The following is an 18312-nucleotide window of genomic DNA, read 5'->3' as shown; positions in this document are numbered from 1 at the left end:
CCCAAACTCTTAGTGTACCCCTCGTATAAATTCTTGTTGACATTGTGCTGACAACTGGCACATCTTGAAAAAGCTAAGAGGCACAAATTCACAGTTAGGGCTCGACAGCACCGAGTGGATGGGAATCACCCGCCGCATCACAATCATGGTCGATTGCACCCATTCTTCATCGTCTCGGCAGGGTACACGAACCATGGTAGACGTGAGGACTGCGTCTTCAAAAAGGGGCTCTTATGTCCACTCGCACAGCGTCTTGATAGTCTCTAATAGCTGACCCGCAAACTCGCTCTCCTGAGCGTTTTGCCACGCCGAGATCTCCTCCTTTAGACTTTAAAGCATTTTGGAAGCTAGCATATTTTCAAACCGCCTGAGGAACTATACGTGCCAGTTCTCGAGTGTCTTAAGTGGAAGAGCCATGGATGGGAGAAGATGTCGGGCGTCCTTCTATACCAGAACCTCGAATCCGGAGCTGATGGAGGCTCGGATGGCGAAGAATCCTATATGAACACCTGGGGGTGCCTCGTCGTGCTTGGTTGTGTATGTCGACATGGATCGGAGTTTCGTCTCAAACTCGGAACTCTGAATCTACATGCACGACCTGATGATATTGCTCACCTGATGGAGCTCGGCGAAACGATAACCCGCTGACACAAAACGCTCGGCGTCCCGATCCGACTCGACGCAGCGAATTAACAACATCAATAAGCCGCGCCCAAAGTCCTGCTATCGAGCGTTGAGCCCCTTCTCTGCCATGTCAGAGCCGCTTTGGTTGTCCTCATGAGCGTCTCCCATTCCCCAAGAGAGACTTAGACGAGAGCCCATTCGAGACTGGGCTCGTGGCCACTTGCTGCCCGGGCCTGTAGGGATAATCTCATCCCACAAGACACCTACTGAGGTCATATCCTCATGAAACCGGTCCGCAAGCTCGGCTGCGGCAAGATAGAAAAGTTCCTTAAAAATGACGTCGTAGCGTTCAATTATCTCTCCATACTCGCTAATAAGCTAAATGCCACGTCGTCCGTCCTTATGAGTACTAGAATGCGGCAACTATGATATATGCCGCCTCATACCGCCGACAAAGTTCGAGATAGTACTCCAGTTTCTTAATGCCTAGAACATCCATTAGAAGATTAGGTAACTGATGCTAAAGCCGTCTTTGGTATTCTAGCGGAGTGAGTCGAGGTTCATACACAACGTGGCAGAGTATATATATCTACCTTTTCCAGGAAGGAGTCAGTAACAACAATACTAGGAATGAATCCATCAGGGTCAATGAGAATTCTTCCGCCCTTATCAAAGACGGCCGCTCCCAACGTGACCTGCTGCGCTCGAAGGGCCGACTTTCTCATATTCCTCGCGCGAATAATAGCTAAGGTAGCAATAATGAAACAGGCACCGAGAGACTATTCTGGATTAGCCGCACTCTTCATATTGTCAACTGCGGTTGCTTACTGACCAAACAGATAACCACAATGACAGTTGCACCTTTAGAGGGCTCGTTACCCTCAGACTTGATATCTCTGAGACGATAGCGAGTTCCAGTAGCGGCACACCAATGCATCCCTGATACAGCACTTGCAAGGACCGCAGCCGAGATAGCTCGCTTCTGCCACGAATTAGTCCACACAGCTCTAAAGACAAAGAACGTGAAGAGGGCAACGTTGCTGGCAACGACGGCGATGATAGCAGATCCGACGATATTAACTGGCCGATATACACAGGTATAGTTTTTGATAGACGCGTTCCCGAGATAGTGCATACTGCAGATGGCAACGCCGCAGAGAACACCGCCGACAATAACTCTCCACCAGGAAACGGTATTATTGGTGCCGATTGCGAGAAAGGCGACCAGCAAGACGAGGATAGGGATGAAGAAGGATACAGCTGTGAACCCCCGCGAGTAGGCTATTTGCATCTCGGGTTCTCCGTTGGCAAGATCGATGGCTCTGTTTCCAATGAAATGCTAGTTGGTAGAACAGATGGTGAGCATTCGAGTACTACGTGATGAAGATGGATATTGTTGTTACTCACCATGCACCAGATGGCTACTCCGCCCATGGTAACGGCCGAGCTCACGAGTAACAGGCTGATTTGGTCAGTGCGAGCATTCAAAGACATAATATGTGACTTTGAGCATCACAAACACGTGAACATACTGGTTGAACAGGCCTCGGAAGCCGGTTCGTCTTTTAATAAGCTCAAGGCTCGAGCCTGCGCCGACCATGCTGACAACGTAGCTGAGAGCGACGAAGCCGGCATTGTAGCTCTAGGGCACGATGTGATTCTGATACTCCCCAAGCAATTCGTAGGAAGTCATGATGAGACTAGAGCCCGCGGAAGAGCAACGGCAAGTTGCTGACACCGTGCAGTAGAGAGCGAGGATCCTTACTTGGCTGGGTGGAACATGAATGCGACTCGGGCGGCTCTTAACTGACACCTACAAACGGGGGCACGGCTTACGGAGTTTAGAAGCTCGGTAGCATTGCTTCTGGTTGAGTTTGGTTGCTAGGACAGGCTGGCCACGCTTTGGGATTCACTTGAGATGACTTGGTCATTCATTACGAAGTCGGAAGCCATTTTGGGATGCAAGATGCCCTTCCCACTATACCAGGATGGCCACCATGGCCACCATCAGACCAGGACTAACACCCAAAGACTAGCCAGGTGTGAAAGCTTGGCTGTGATTCGAGGACCCACTAGGAATTGAGACTGAAACGCCATCTACGATCTCTCTTCCGTCTGGGGTGTTGAGCTAGCTGATCGGGGGATGGTAACCGAGCAGGCTTGCGTAGGGGTGGCTTGAGCACTGCCCAGATGAAACAAAGATGACGGCGTTAAGTCAAGCTATGAATTCATACAACGGGCGCAGAATGCTTTTATGTAGGCATTGTGGTTGCATCGGAAAGCCTGTCAACATGCCTGGTCGCCGAGCCAAAGACTTAAATTGGTGGCGGGTCCGGTTCGCGGTCAAGTGCTCCGCCCAGGGTTTTACCCGTCGCTTGTGCTAGATCGGAAATAATACCGTGCTCGCAACTGGGCCTCTTAACGCCCGAGCTTTGGCAGTTAATGATGTGCGCCCTTCGTCACTAACGTCGGGGGCTGCTGCAAGGGGCAGCCGCCTCTTCCCACCATCATCATGAGAACCAAGGCCTGGAGGCGATCTCGGTGCACTCCACCCTTGTCTCTAGCCAATGCTTTTCCGCATCCGTATGTTTATACCATTGCCAACATTCACCCAAATCTTTTCTACGACACTATTCACCCATAAACTTTCTGGTAAGTTTGAGTGGCTCAAGCAAACCGCCAACCGGAAATGGCGCCAACGCGACGAGAACGACATCCCTCTCTGAAAAGGCCCAGATACAAGCTGGCACTACGCCGTCTCTGCAACGGTTGCAACGGTTGCAACGGTCTCCTTCATAAAGCTCTTCATGGGGATTGTTTGTGTACCAGCTCATCCGCAAGCCTCGCCAGATAGAACTAGCGGATTTCACAGGGCAAGCCTCCGAAGCATTTTACTACGCGTGCCACGTCTTGTCACCCCTTCTCGTATGCTGCCAGATCCCTGTTTCTATACACATCACGGCCAGTTGAGTACGCTCTCTCTAAGCCGCGGAAAAAGAGATTGGCTGCAACGTCCATATCAGCCGTAGGGCTCGCCGAGCGTAACCACATTGCCGGCAGGAATAACGCATCGCCAGGGTTCAATAGCGCCTGGTGGGATGAATTGCTGGCCAAGTTGATATGGAGAGTTCCGTGCACCCCCAGCTCAAGCTTGCGGAATAGGCGGGAGGCTCATGGCGTTCAAATGCTGAATCCATGCACTCTAGCGCTGCCAAAACAGTGTTGTGTGCACATTATGCGAGACCCAGCGCTTCCACCTAGGTCTGCAGCCTCGCGATACCCTGGGTCCTTGATTGGCGAGGAGGCGCATCTTCGATTCTCAGCGGCATATCTTGGTGTCTGTGTTTACTGTACAAATCTAGCCGAGACAACCGATATGAGACGCGACGAGATAAGACGCGGGCCTTCCTACATGATTACAAACCTTATTAGTTAGAAAATCCCGAGTCCTAAGGGGATGCGGCTCAAGGCCCCGCCCAAGGCTACATTCCAGAGCTCAAGGCCAGTCGCAAACTTGACGGCTTGGGATTATGTACATGCAGACTGTCCACCCCGCGTCCCCCTTGTATTTTGATAAAACACGCACAAAGGGGCCTGTGCTCATATTCTTGTGCCTATGTACGCATTTCTCATCCGTGCGCGGGCAGCAGCCCTCGTGGCAACGTAACCCAAAACGTAAAAGCGTGGTGAGGATACCCTGTAGCTAGACTAGAGTTTGGATTCACAACTTCGTCACCTTTCCCTGTATTCTTACTTTCTTGACACACAAATGTTAAGAAAGTAGCCTAATCTTCATCCATTTGCTTAACAAGTGCACTGTAAATCGTTCAACTGCGCGCCGCGCAGCCGTCGGCGGCGGCGATGGCATCTGCCACCTCCAGCCCGCCCGCACCCCGCTAACCTTGCCAGAGGAGCCCCAACTCACAAAGCAGAGACAGTCCCATCTCTATTCTCGAATCAGCCAACAGACTCGAGCGTGAATAAGTGGAGGCATATAACGCCAAGCTAACTATATTCCAAGCCTTTTGCGTATCATTCGCAGAGACTGCTTAACGATTCACCTCTGGACCGGAGCAGAGCTTTGCCGAACACTTTTCCCAGGGTTTCTTGGAATTCCGGAACTAGGCACTTGCCAACGCCAAATCTGCTCCCGTACCGACCTACAGCAGCATTGCCGCCGCGAACCTCGAGCGCCCTCCCACTCGGTCTACGACCTTAGCCACGAATAATGCTCCCCCATATTAACATCAACAACAACAACAAACAGGCCAGCGTCTCCAGGGACAACCGGCTCCTCTTGCCTCACCTCCCGACGACCTCCGCGTTTTCGTCTGGCTCAAAGCCGAGGCGCCGGCCAGAAACCAGATCGGCTATGCCATCCAGACCCATATTTCCGGCAAACTAGGTATTAGACAATTAGCTCCACAGGGATCTTTAATAGCACCAGTCAATTTATGAGAATTATCTAAAGAACAAAGGAAAATTAAACAGCCATATATTCGGGCACAGCTATTTAAGCTCATATCGTTAGGACTAGAATCCTTGATGCGATAAGCTAGATATAAAACCGGATACACGACCCCAAAGTACGGGCCGCGTTTCATATCCAGTCGCACGAACCTAGTGGTAATATGCGACATTGGGCATCGACCTTGGCCGGATCCCGCAGGCGATCCAGGTCAATACTGGATGGGCAATTCGTACGACTGGCTCAACCACCCGTGATCTCCTGATCCAACGACTTCGACGAGCAGATGAACTCCTCACCACGCGCGTACGACCACTGCTCATCCAACAACGCTTCGACAGCGACCAAGCAACACCGCTACAAACAGCATCGAAAGAGGAATCAGCAACGGCTTCCCATCAATGGCTAAGTACGGTGCCACAACATACCTTGATTGTATACTCAGACGGTTCCCTGTCGAAAGACGGAACCGCCAGCTATGGGTTCACCATCCGGCAGGGCGACCGGTCAGTTCTAGATGGCTCCGGTCGCCTACGGTCCGCCGAGGTCTTCGACGCAGAAGCGACAGGGGCTCTCAGAGGCCTGCAAGCCGCGCTGGGCCACCCTGATTCGGCGACACAAGGCATCGTTGTCTGCCTCGACAACCTCGCGGCCGTCACCCGCCGGCGTGCCAAGTTGAACGATGGATTGAAACCAAGCAGCGGTGGATTTGACAGCCAAAAGTGTAGTACCACGACACGAGTTGAGGCAGTTAACAGAAGAGTAACAGACGAAAACTGATGGTCCAGTCGCGTTTTCATTAATAGAATAGAAGCATTAAAAACCCTCCCAAGTTGTAAAATATCGCCTAGAAATTTCACCGTAAAACACCCGTACTTGCTTCAATGCCTTCAATCAACGAGCCGCGGGAATACCGTTTCCAGCCTCGAGGGTATCGTTAGAGTCGGTCGAGCATCGCCGGTCCTTAACAAACTTGGGCCACGTGTTGGTCAGGACGAGGTATTTGATGCTTCCTTCAGCATCGTCAAAGATGGTGGCGTTGAAGCCCTCGGGGATATCCCCCCAGTAGAGAGCCTTGTCGCTGATGGACCCCGAGTCGTTGTTGATCGACTCAGTCTGCATGATGCCCGTCTCGGAGCCGTGAGCCGACGCCGCAGACGACTTGGTCTTTGTTAAGGTCATCTGGAACGAGTCGAAGGGCGTGGCAGGGTCGATCTGGCGCTCCTCGCCGTAAAGGATACGGGCCGAGCTCTCGAAGACAACTTCCAACTTTCGGAGGTCTTGAGAAGATAGATTGATCTGGAACTTGGCGTCGTAGGAACTGACGAAGTTAGTGTAGATGCGGAGGGCGCTGTTGTATCGTTCGCGGACGAGCTCCTGGATGGAGGCATCCTTGATCTTCTCGGGATCGCGGACGGCAGCGGGCAGCGAGGACTTCCACTCAGCGACGGCTCTTAAGAAGGCGATGTTCTCACCAGAGAAATCTCGGAGGGCGGAAAATTGCTGTAGTGGCTCGGGGTCTCGTTTAAGGACGTACTCCAGGGCCTCCATAGTAAGAATACTCTCGCCGGAGCCACTGCTCTTGCTGTCCTTGGACCAGGAAGTCAAGGCGGAGTCGGCAACGGTGGCTGATCCAGTGACCATTGACCTGGCACCCCTATCGACAACTCTCTTATTGAGCTGCCATTGGGCGATAGAGTCAAGGGTCTCCTGTCGCAGGGTCTGGTGCTGGATAACCTCATAGCAAGGAAAGAAGACGGTAAAGATCTCAAGTAATATGATTGAGAGGGCAATCCTAAGCAAACGGCTAGTCAGAGAGTTCAATGCCTGACGGAAGTATCATGAAATGGGCCTACCATTGGGGAGGAACCCAGACGTGGTTGACGGGAGCCATGCCAGGAACATACAAAGCAATCAGCCACATAGGGGTAGCATGAAGACTATGTCTAGGTCAGTTTGGAGTTGAGCATAGCCTCAAGGGAGACTGGCCTGGAAATGCAGCAAGCTATGGTTTGAGTCCTCCATCCTTGGGTATCGTTGATATCACGAGACTTCCACAGAATATAGGGGGCAACGATCCATGCCCAGAAGAACTGCCAGAAGACGGACGGCCACCTGGGTACGGGTCAGTATTTGGATGGCTCTCGGGGCGATATCGGGCGTACCATTCCCAGCCGCGGCCCATCTGAGACTTTTGGTAGTCCTCAGTGCCGGTGACTTCAGTGCCGGGGATGCCAAAGGAAGGGTGGAACTTTCGCGAGATAAGAAACATAAAGATTGTAAGGAAAAGCTGTGTAAGTTAGCCATGCATCCAGACCGGTGGTGCAGCATAGTGTCGTACCTGGAAGGTCATGCCGAGACCGACAAGGACAAGGATCTTCTTGGTGTAATCGAGTGTTTGGAAGCGACCCTTCGGGCCGGACTTGGATCGGCGGGGCTTCTCGTGTGAGCTTGCGGCGAAGAGCTCCTTCTGGGTCTTGGCTACATGGAGGAATCGGCTGTTGGAAGCGTGAAACAGAGCAATGCCGAAGGGCAGATAGGTGCTCATGACCCAGTATTCGACCTGGGGTGTGGCTAGAGGGAACCAGACGTAAGCGGTTTGGACGGCACCCCAGTAGAGGTGGAGGAGGATGATGGCAGTAAAGGACAGCGGCAGGCCTCGGATTCTTAACAAGGGCATATTGCGACGACGCCATAGAAAGTACATCCCGCCGGCAAGCATGAAGGTCCAGGCGAAGGTGAAGACCATCCAGAAGATGCCGAGGGCATCAAGCCGCGGCTCGGCTTTTGCGGTGTCCTTGGAACCCGACTCCGCCATTATTCGATGTTTACTTAGAGAAATGTGGGAATCAGAGCTGTACGGATTGATGGGAGGGCCGGCGGGGATGTAGGGAAGTAACGCATGTGGTTGCAAAGGGATGTATAGCCTCCGCAACCTCTGTAGGGGAGAAGGGGAGGTGACAGCGTATTATGTATTGTTAATTGATGGAATGTAAGCCACCCCCTAGTTCCAGCAGAGAGAGCAAAAAAGCCTAGCACGAGAAGCAAAAGGCACCAAGAGAGAAGATAGAAATGGCGCGGCCTATCTCCTCAGCTGCCTCCGCGGCGGCCACGACAGGGTAGTCGGTCCAATCAGAGCACTTTTTAGTGACGATACCTTGGTTTCCCACTGTCTTCCACCCCAGGAAAGAGTCGACCGGTTACAAAGTAATAACAGCACGCTCCCTGAAGCCTCCTGCGGTAGGCGCTAGCTGTTAGAGGCATAACACTGGGGCGGGATGCGGACTGGATAGCCCCGACCATATTCCGGTACTTGGCAACTGGTCGGGAGTCCGATCACTGGGCCTAGAGCCTTTCCGACAGTGGGATGCAAAGAGTATGAAACTTGTATCTTGTACTGGCTCGCTAATTTAGCGGAATTATCCCCTGCCAAAATGGGCCGCTCCAATCAAAAGAGCATTATAAATAAATTAACTGCCCGGTTAGGCCTAGATAACTTAGGCCGGTACAAGATACAAGTTTCTTATTCTTTGCATCCCACTGTACTAGTGGTAACGGGCGAGTGTTCGGCGCGTCGAGATTTTTTCTTTTTGCAGCCCTCAACTGGCGCTCGGTACATCGCGCCACCAAGTCGACAATGCGCTCAGGGCCAGTATTGGCGCCGCCATGACGAAGCTGTGACCTGATTTTCCTCCCTGGCGCTGCATGATTGCCATCGACAAGGGCGTCAAGAATCTCGTCGAGGCATAGGAGCCGCCCTTGACACTCGAGAGTAAACGGTTCCTTTCTCCCTTGTTCTTTATGCGGCGTGACCGTTTGATGTCTTGTCTTGAGCTATCACAATCAAGTCCTGTTTCGAATAGGCTGGCGATGTCTACTGTCTATTGGGCGAGACCGGCGTTGATTCCTGGCTCTTCCGTACAAGGATTAGACGGTCAGGCCCCGGTTCATCTGGGCGGAGAATTTTTTGCTGCTTCTCGCTCCAGACCTGCGGGACGATGCGATGCGACCCATCTCATTTATCCCTTCTGTCGAGGCCTACAGGGAGGAGAGCAGAAAAAAAAGTGTCGGGATCTCTTTGATCACGTCGGCGTTGTGTTGCATTTCAGCAAAACCCACCCCTGCTGACAGACGAGATATCGTGAATACTGGACTCTTTCTCTATCAGTATACTTTTGTTGATTGTTTGTCGTGGACCACGACAATCACCCATGCCACTGTTCACCCGAGGAGCCTATCATCACACGATTGCACTGTCGGAGCCACTTCGCTCTGGACCCGTTGGAGCACGGGCTTCTTTTGCGTGTCGTCGATGTCCTTCAAGCAGGCACAGACAATGGCTTCCATGAGGTGTGGCTTGTGAATGTGATTAGCAAACGTCTTCTGATCTGTTGGGAGTCGTGTCGGGGTATCTGAGGCGTGTTTAGCGCTTGTGAGGCATCGTCGGGTATCCGGACCGAAGGCGATAACAACCTTGTCGGGACGGCTTTAAGTTAGACATTTAGTAGTCAGCAGATCTTAATGTGCCAAATAAGGCCACTGCCTTCTCGGCTCATCCTCCCCGCCGGGTATTTTCTCAGCGGAATGTCAACGCGCCAAGGCCCAAGACCGGCCGGCGTCTAGACGAGGGTGGGCTAATCGCCCGATACTATCGTCATTGCCTCGTAGCAAACGCTTCCAGACCGTTCTGCCCGTGTCAAAGCTACCGGCTGGCTTAAATGTAGTGTGAAGCTCTGATGGCTTTGGCGTCTGCATTGGCCTTCTATCAAGGCGTCCATACAACGGTTTCGATTCCAACTCGTGAGAACGGACCGCGACAGGGGCCGGTGGGGACGCGGAAGCAGGCGGCCCGTGCTTCGCCAGGTCGCATTCGGGCGATCAATAGTACTCCGTACCCGTCCTTCTCGGACTTGGACAGGTCCGTCCAAAACTACATTTGGTATAGCGCCTCCGCTCTCTGCCTTCCCTGAATGGCACTGAGATTAGCTCTGTTGTCCTGATACATCGTCTAGCTATGTTCGTCTACTCAGCCTAGCATCGATCATAAAGTTCCAAACAGTTAAGCTCCAGCCCAGCTAAGCTGGTGCAAAAGCGAGGACCATAAGTATTGATATGCAAAAATAACGTGCTTTTATTTCCGTGACTGAACGATGTGTCTGGGTGTTTTCGGAGGAGCACCGTTCTCATCCATCCCATTGCCGCCATGTCTGGGCGGTGACACTTCGTTTAAGCCGCTTAAACATACCGAAAGGTTGCAGGGTGAAGAGCGCCACAGGCAGGATTCAGGTGAGCGTTACGGAGGACGATTTCAAAAGGCTTGTCCTGGCCGCCAAGCCACATAAATGCATCAGCCAATCAGAGGAGGTTTTATAAGCCCAGTTACATCGGTACTTATGACCCTCTTTCTTTGCTTTTGAAGCCCCTATCTTCCAAGAATGCGGTCCGCTAGGCTTCACCAGACTTTCCCCTGGGCTTCAATAATTGCCCTATAGCTTCAGGGAGTGAATAACTGAAGAGATTTATATCAAAGTACCTCAGGTACCGACAGGGATGAGCGGCCTTGGCGCTAATAGCTCCAGGACAAAACTTTTGAAATCGACCTCCGTACCAACGGCCCGTCTGGCAATGCCAAACGAACGCGGTCGATAAATTCGGCAGATAGTTCGAGAACGTACCGAGCTCGAGAAGATTCACTCCAGGCCCGGCCGTCATATGGAGGTATTATGGTGTTTGAAGAAATCACGGTCGATATTGAAGAAGGAAAGCTAAGAAAAGGGCATAACCTAGGATCTAGAGGCCTAGAGTAATTTGCGATTAGACTAATTAACTTGAAGTTATTATTAGTAATAGGGATTAAGTTCCGATCGATGGGCTACTTTGGAATTAATATTTAGGTAGGCTTATAGATATTTAGCGATATTAGGACGTATAAGAGTTTAGTGAATCTTACCTCTTTATTTGTGGATATTTTGTTTACTGAGACTATTGAGCGGCGCTAGAAAAGGATAATAGAAGAGGCGAGCGGTTGGCGCTATAGGTATACGAATATTCTATATTATTTAGATAGATGGATAAGAGCTATAGCAAATTTCTCGGTTCTTCTAGCTAAATGAGTGACTAAAGCCGGCCTCTGATCTGCTAGTGGCTAGGATGCGGATAATAATCTCTGGACATCTCCCCTCGAGGAATAAGGAGTATATGCTCCTGGAGCTAGATATGATGGTACAGTGAATAGGCCCTTTGAAACCTTAGACATCGTGAAGTCCAGCTGGATAGTTGCCGAGATCCTTTTCGTTGACCTTGACTGCTACACCTGCACAAGCCCTGGCCATGCCGCCGGCCTCTAAGGTCTGTCAACTTCCTCGGCATCACAGGGTGTAAGTTACTAATCTCTATATAATTGGGGCAATATCTTATTCGAATGAAAATATTGGCGTTGCTGTCATCTTTGGGACAAAGATAAGTGTAAGGTGTGCAATAGGATGAATGAGTCGCGTTGGCCACACCTCGGTAAGGACATGAAACGCAATTCTGGAGGCCATGAAGAGAGCAAGAAACACCATAACAACAAGGATTGCCTCACCATACACGTTTGACTCTACTAGTTCATTCAGGACGCGATCGACGCTGCTTCTCGGGGGGTCAGATCCGGGTTGACGGCGACACCTACGCCAAGCATCTAACATGTGAGCAAGACGGGATTGCATTTCTCGAGCTTGACACTATTCTCGTCTTCCTACTCCGCTGTTATCAAGTACTAATTGATCCTAACTAGCCCTGGAGTCTACATAATAGGGCCTAAATTTCACATGGCGCTATTTCTAGCCAGCACTAGAAGGCTCTTAGTGGGAAAGTGATTAGAGAGCGTATCTATCACCGAGTTCTAACTTAGCGACTTCTTAGTATGAACAGAGCCGCAGGCGGTGCTCCGAGCCGTCGGATAATTAGGAACAAGCTCACTAATAGCAGACGGTATAAGGTTTTTATGGCTGGCTCGATTAATTACCAAGTCCATAATAATATCACGCCGTCGTCGACAAAGCTCAGGTTCATCGGCATTTTTATACACAATATGACCAGTGTCCGGATCTTAGATCAATACATTATCATATATGACGCCGCGCTCCATATCTAAACCCCAGGCGCAGACATAACACAATAAGGTCAGCAATAGCTACATTAACGATTTTATCGATTTTAGCATCAACGGCGCTAAGTTCTATCATAGTCACACTATATCAATAAACCCTAGCTCCCGATAACTGCTAATAGGTATTATGTTGGATACCTATGGAATCATTCTTAGTGGCACTGTCAATACTGCGGTCCGGGACAACTGTATCAAGGGACACACTGATGGCTGCCTCGCTGTAACCACAGTGTCGTGGATGGTCCATATGCTGAGCTAAGTTATCCCTCTTTTGCCCTTTTTTATACCGAAGCCGTAAGCCCAGTCAACATGGTCATCCAAGGTACCCTGCACCACAACGATTCCGATCTACCCACCAACAATGCCGAGCCGACAACCCGGACATGTGAAATAAAAGCTCAATACAAGAAGAAGTCTATATCTTATAGGGAGTGCGGGCACTGTGCACGAGGCCCGCAGCCAGCCAATACCATACCAAAAGCAGCAAAACGGTTAAGCCAAAAGTATCAACGGGCGGGCGGATTTCAGACACAGTTACCAGGGGTATTCGATATCTAGTTGGTCGCGGTAACGAGAATCTAATGCCTGAGGTAGTAAGGCGCCTAGTGGTATTTCCCGGGGATTGACATTGTTCATCGGTAGGCAGAGGACCTTCGCTGGCGACACTCGTGAAGATGCATATTGAAGTCGATGAAACTGATCATGCTAGATGAATGCGACTAGCTCCGTGAAAAACTTATATTTGCTCTCGCCTGGCAGCCTAGGTAAGAAAAAACATTAAGAGGCAGGCGTCGATCGCAATCTCAGTCACGATTGTAAGGAGCAGGGCGAGGCAGCGTCTACTCTGACGAACCATAGGATTCAGGATCCAATTGTGCCCCCCTGGTAAACATTTGTCATGTAAACACATGGGATTGGTAACCAACCAAAGCACGTATGCTCTAACCATTGCAGTTATTACCTCTTGCCAGATCTCGCCTCTTCAATCCAGCATTGTGTTTGCATATTAACCCCCCTTGGACCAGCCCAACCATCTAGAACAACCCTCCATCTATTCTATCTCCATTTCCCAATTGGGGTTTGCATGTATGCTTCGAACTTGGCTGACCAATAGGGCGTTCCCCAAAATTCATAATGTGCTACCCACGCCAGGATCTCCGATCCCCTTGCTAAAGCTATCCCTTCTGTGTTTTAGTGCTCGAACGGCGCGTGCCGTTTCAGCCCGCGCGAGTGAATGCACGGATACCAGGCCTGACCGGTCGATGCCATTCCAGCGCCGCTATTTTTCTGGCACCGCCCCTCCCGGCAAATTCCATGTGAGTCAGGCTGTGAGGAGTGATGGCCGTTGAACAGGATGCCAGGTCGAGGAATGCGGGTTCAAAGCCAAGCCACCTGTTTTCAAACGTGTGGTGAGTTCTGACCTTTTAAAGGTGCCTGTGAAACCCAACCACGGCCTCTGGTCCACGCACTTTGGTAGCCTTCAAGCTCTGTCTTCCTGCCACCCTCTGAGTTATAATATATATGAGCGGCTAAAAGAGCTCTCTTGCCGGCTCTTCTACGCCTTGCTTGTCAACTATACTATATACCACAAGTCTTTTCGTTTATATCAACTTACGAGAATCAACATATTTTTTACCACCTCCGATCATCTCGAGCTTCTCATTATAGGGTTTTCTGCCAACCCAAAGCCACCATCGCCACCACAGAACTATAGCCAACGACCTACTTTAGGCTCTTAAAATAGTCAAAGCCCCCCCCCTCTTTTTTTTTTTTTTTTTTTTCTCTATTCTTCTTTCTTCTTCAACCTTGGTTGAATCTCTTGCAAGAGACATACCTCTCGATCCTTCTCCATTTCATGAGCGACAGAGCCTTAGGCGTGCTGAATCCCATGGAAGACGACTCACCCTTTGGGACAGCATATATTTCTCAATCTTTCCAATGGGGGCAATGGTGGCTTGTGGATGAGTCAACGCTGCTACATTTGTCAGCAGACACCAGTAGCGCTGCAAACGGCGTCTACACGTGGGCTGGTCCTTCACTCAATGGCTTCGCCTATAACTTCCATGCCGACTCGACTGACCATTGCAATGATATCAACACTGTAACCCACTTTACCAGTTGGTGGAATGGCCCTGATCCTACTACGGAGGACACGACTCTATCTCTAACTTCTAGGCATATCGTTGCCAAGGAATTGCCTCCAGTCCAGGGCTTCAGATACCCGCCATTAACAGCAAAGAATCCGACTTTGAAGCGGAATTGTGACTCTGACGACCTTCTGACTCGCAAACCCGCTGGACAAAACTTAATAGGCGACGGAAAACTTGATCCATTGGCAGAGAAGGCGAAATATTTAACTGCTCGGGCCAAAAGAAATGCTACCGGCACCGGCAATCTATTAGCCCCATAGTATATCGCCTAAATTAATAGGATTTAAGAATAGAATCGAATTATATCTACTAAATTCTATATTAAGAAGAGGGAAGATATATTAAATCTCGAGTCTAATAATTAGAACTTAGAATATATCCACCGTAATCTATCCGCCTATATAGCCGACCTAATATTCGGGGTATATAAACTTAAGATATAACTTCTATAGCACTCAGGATATAATTATACCCTTATTCAGAACTACCTCGCCTATGACTCCCGTCATTATATACAAAGCTAGGAAAAGGGCCAAGGCGCTATCACGGAGATTACTTTGAGGGATGCAGGGAGGAGGGATATCAAAGCAATGTGAAATAACAGGAGGAGGGTGGCCGGTCTGATGTATCAAAATACGATAAGGGTCGGGCAGGTAAGAGCTCGACGAACAGCGGCATGGGAATATCTCAGAAGGTGGTCTAAGACCACTCCTCCGCAGCTCCGCGGCTAAGAGGAGGGCTTTCATAGTATAGGCTAGAGGCAATGGCAGGGAGGTCCTCGATATGTCTATAAGCTGATTAAGCTGAGTCAACGGATAAAGTAATAAACGCAATGGGATTGGTTCCGCGTTAAAGGCATCTTTTTCTCTTTGCCCATATCTCCCTTACTTTTGAAATCAAAGTCCGGATAAAAACCAAACCATAGTCACGGTGGGGTAGATAATGCATATAAGGTTAATTACCACCTTCGCATATAATACATTGCTTCTTACAGAGGCATAGAGTAAGCTGATGTGGGTTGACCCTTGATGCCGCGAACTGATGTAGGGTAAGGGGAGGGTGCATGTGGCCCTAGCCCCTGCAGCGGCCTCGTTGCTCCCATCACTTAGCCTCTCACCTCGGAAGACAGGTGCCCGTCCAGACGCGAGCCGGCTAGATCTCCCCTCTCGAGGAGTTGGAGGGGAACCCGTGTACGAGAATACATTCCCCGTATGCAAGACGCTATCACCGACAGCTATGCGCCTGTGCGAGTCGGCGTACAGGATATCGCCCGACCCCTGGTGAGTCACCGACATGTACATCTTGGATTCAGGCGGCCTCCTGAAGTGAAAATTTTCAATATAGGTAGATACCGCCTTGACGAGGCGCCGGAATTTGTATCGCACAGGAGTCGGAATTTATCTGGAGTCCAGCCTTGTAGACCAGTGCGACTCGGTCTGCCAACTCCTAACCGGTAAGGCAAGACAACCGGCCGACTTACGGCAGGAGTACAATCGTAAGGAAGCTAGAGGGAGAGTGGATGTCGAGGTCCGGATGTGTCGTCGTATGTGGGGAGCCGTGTTAGAAGTGCCGCGACCCGTGAAGACTGACTAGGGGACGAACTTGGGCAGACGGCTTGATTAGCGGCCGAGCTAACGTACTCTCTGGAATCTTGGATGATGCAATGAAACGCGAATGCTTGGACTGTTGCGCCAGCGGGCCGGTCCGCAGACCGATCGCCGCAGGTTCGAAAATCACGCAGCAGTCGCCCAAGGCGTTTAGTGATTTTGGATGAGAAATGCTGCAAATTCTTCATTTCACCCGTCTTGGCTGCAGTACAAGCGTGTTGGCGCTGGAGCTGTCGATTCCAAGTCCGGAGGGGAGACACACTTGGTCTGATGATGGCCTAGAGCTTCAAGTTTCCGTTCTCTGTTGTCAAGCTCGAGATAGCAATGATTGCGATGCTGTGTAAGTAAGAATCCACTTTGTGGATGGACTACAGTTTCAGCCTCTCACGGAATTCGCATCAAGGCAGTCAATGGCAGCTTAAGCAGTTATTCATCACATTCCTTTGACTGCTATGGCCTTCACAGTTTAAAGTCACTGTCCAACTTCTCTTCCAAGTCGTAGTACGCCCGAAGCTCGGCACAGCACGAATCCGAATTACTTTAGGCATCAAAGTGCTTCCTTGTCGCTAATGTGTTTCTTTACAACTCAGTTGGCCGCCGCCGCTCGTTCATCATCCATCTTTGCACGACACCAGTGCCTCGCCCATTGCAGTAAGCCCATCAACTCCGACTGCTTGACCCTCTTATTTCTCGTCCGAGCCTCGAACGTTGGGGTTCCTGCACCTTCCCCCTGCGCCCGCCCACCCAATGGGCCATTTGGACCCGATTGCACCGATCCTGCAGAGGAGGTGGACTCCGCGGTTCGTAAATAAAGAAGGGATAACTGTTGCTATTATTATGGAAAGACTTGCTAAGTGAGTAAAAAGTAAGACAGTAGTTTAGTACTGTAGAGGCCGAAACCACTATTACCTTAGTGTAAAAAAGATCAGGCATGAACCATTTTCTATAATGCATATGGCTTAGTACAATGTCTTTGCTCGGCGGTACGTTGAGGCTCACAACCTTGCGTGCTCTAAGAGGCCTTTGGGTTGACGGCGTGCACTATGAGGCGCAGCAAGCCACAGCTGAGCTGCATACCCTTTGTCTCCGCGTTCTTGCAACTGCATCTTAGCGTCGTTGTCTCTGCGTTGCCTCCTGCAGCCAAATGCTATAGATCGGTGCCAGCGGCGCTGACGCTATCGATTGCCACAGTCTGGTCGGGCCCGATGTGACCCCTCCTGCAGGTGTATTGTACATATTAAGCCAGCCACTGTGATTTCCTCACGAATTTGGGGGCCGGACACTGGTCGGGACCTTGATCACAGCATCCCGGCTCGAAAGCGCTGGTGGTTGGCAGACAGGCGAAGAGCTAGGCATCGCGGTTGATATCAGACGATTTGCAGACGCGAGCCTCTTGCCACTTGTGCAATGAGGGCCTCTGATATATTGACACGATGAATCCGTTAATACTTGGATACTGCGTGTGATGGCGAATTAGTGCCATTAGATGTTATTTATTGATCAGCAAACTCAGCACTGCGACAGGTTCCAGAGCTCTCTGTGCTCGGATTCAGGCTCGGCCTTCTCCTCTCGTTGCATTCTATTTCTTCAGGTCCCTGCTCCCTCCAATCTGCCGTCCTCGCCTATGTTCGCGGTGGACGGCGGCGCTTTTGCTGGGTTGCTGCCGTTCGAGGCAGGCAGCTGGCCAGGGATGTTTATCAATACCTGACTTCGTGATACTGTTGCCTGAGAACTCACCACAGATGTCGTTACCCCTGGAGAGCAGTCAGTTAACTGAAATGGCCAGGATGCCAAGTACGCTTACCAATATTGCCTGCTAACAATCGTCGGTAGGCACCTTCGCTCCGTCTCAATATATTTGGGGCACCACGATTCCACTAGGTAATAGTGGTGCTGACAGCTCAGCTCTTTCTGCGCGAGGCACGTGTCAGCGTGGAACGTGACAGCCGGAGCAGTGCTCACATAGATGTAATTGCACATCCTGCTATGGGTCCGATGTCGTGAAGACAAGCGTCAAATCAGCGTCCCCAAGAAAGAAGTCGCACTATCGCGTTGCATAACTACAGATACAGAGGACTCAGTCAGAGCAGATGGGGGATTCCTTTATATGTAGCGTCGCCACTGATTGAGACTGGAGGCCATTCTGTGGGAGAGAATTGAGGTCGTGGCAGCCGCGTCGCAGGGCGCGGGCGGTGCTGATTCGTGGTGCAGTCACAGAGGAAAAGCATCCGGGGCTCCTTGAGACAAGGTCAATGAGGCGAGGGGCGCCAGGTGGGCTGGTCAAGGCCGATGTTATATCTCCCTCGCGCCTGT

General features: G+C 50.7%; 3 protein-coding genes across 3 annotated transcripts; 1 reads left to right on the top strand and 2 right to left on the bottom strand.

The window, feature by feature from the left end:
* Positions 1-723: 723 nt before the first annotated feature.
* Positions 724-2224, bottom strand: NECHADRAFT_88994 (uncharacterized protein; the record flags this gene model as incomplete). The annotated part of the gene is made up of 6 exons (XM_003039654.1): positions 724-929; positions 1071-1110; positions 1218-1403; positions 1457-1963; positions 2032-2086; positions 2157-2224. The coding sequence occupies 6 exons, from the start codon at positions 2222-2224 to the stop codon at positions 724-726; spliced, it is 1062 nt and encodes a 353-aa protein (XP_003039700.1).
* Positions 2225-5986: 3762 nt separating this feature from the next.
* On the bottom strand, positions 5987-7910 carry NECHADRAFT_98262 (uncharacterized protein; the record flags this gene model as incomplete). The annotated part of the gene is made up of 5 exons (XM_003039653.1): positions 5987-6887; positions 6949-7032; positions 7145-7207; positions 7258-7382; positions 7434-7910. 5 exons carry the CDS (start codon positions 7908-7910, stop codon positions 5987-5989), a joined length of 1650 nt encoding a protein of 549 aa, XP_003039699.1.
* A 7510-nt stretch (positions 7911-15420) lies between these two features.
* NECHADRAFT_88992 (uncharacterized protein) lies at positions 15421-16853 on the top strand (the record flags this gene model as incomplete). Its single annotated transcript, XM_003039657.1, has 8 exons — positions 15421-15440; positions 15522-15672; positions 15737-15935; positions 16088-16116; positions 16282-16339; positions 16374-16500; positions 16590-16650; positions 16845-16853. The coding sequence occupies 8 exons, from the start codon at positions 15421-15423 to the stop codon at positions 16851-16853; spliced, it is 654 nt and encodes a 217-aa protein (XP_003039703.1).
* Between the last annotated feature and the right edge of the window lie 1459 nt (positions 16854-18312).

Source organism: Fusarium vanettenii, assembly GCF_000151355.1.
Source record: "Fusarium vanettenii 77-13-4 unplaced genomic scaffold NECHAsca_83_unmapped, whole genome shotgun sequence".
In the NCBI taxonomy this organism is placed as follows: Eukaryota; Fungi; Ascomycota; class Sordariomycetes; order Hypocreales; family Nectriaceae; genus Fusarium; species Fusarium vanettenii.
This window is presented reverse-complemented; position numbering and strand designations above follow the sequence as displayed.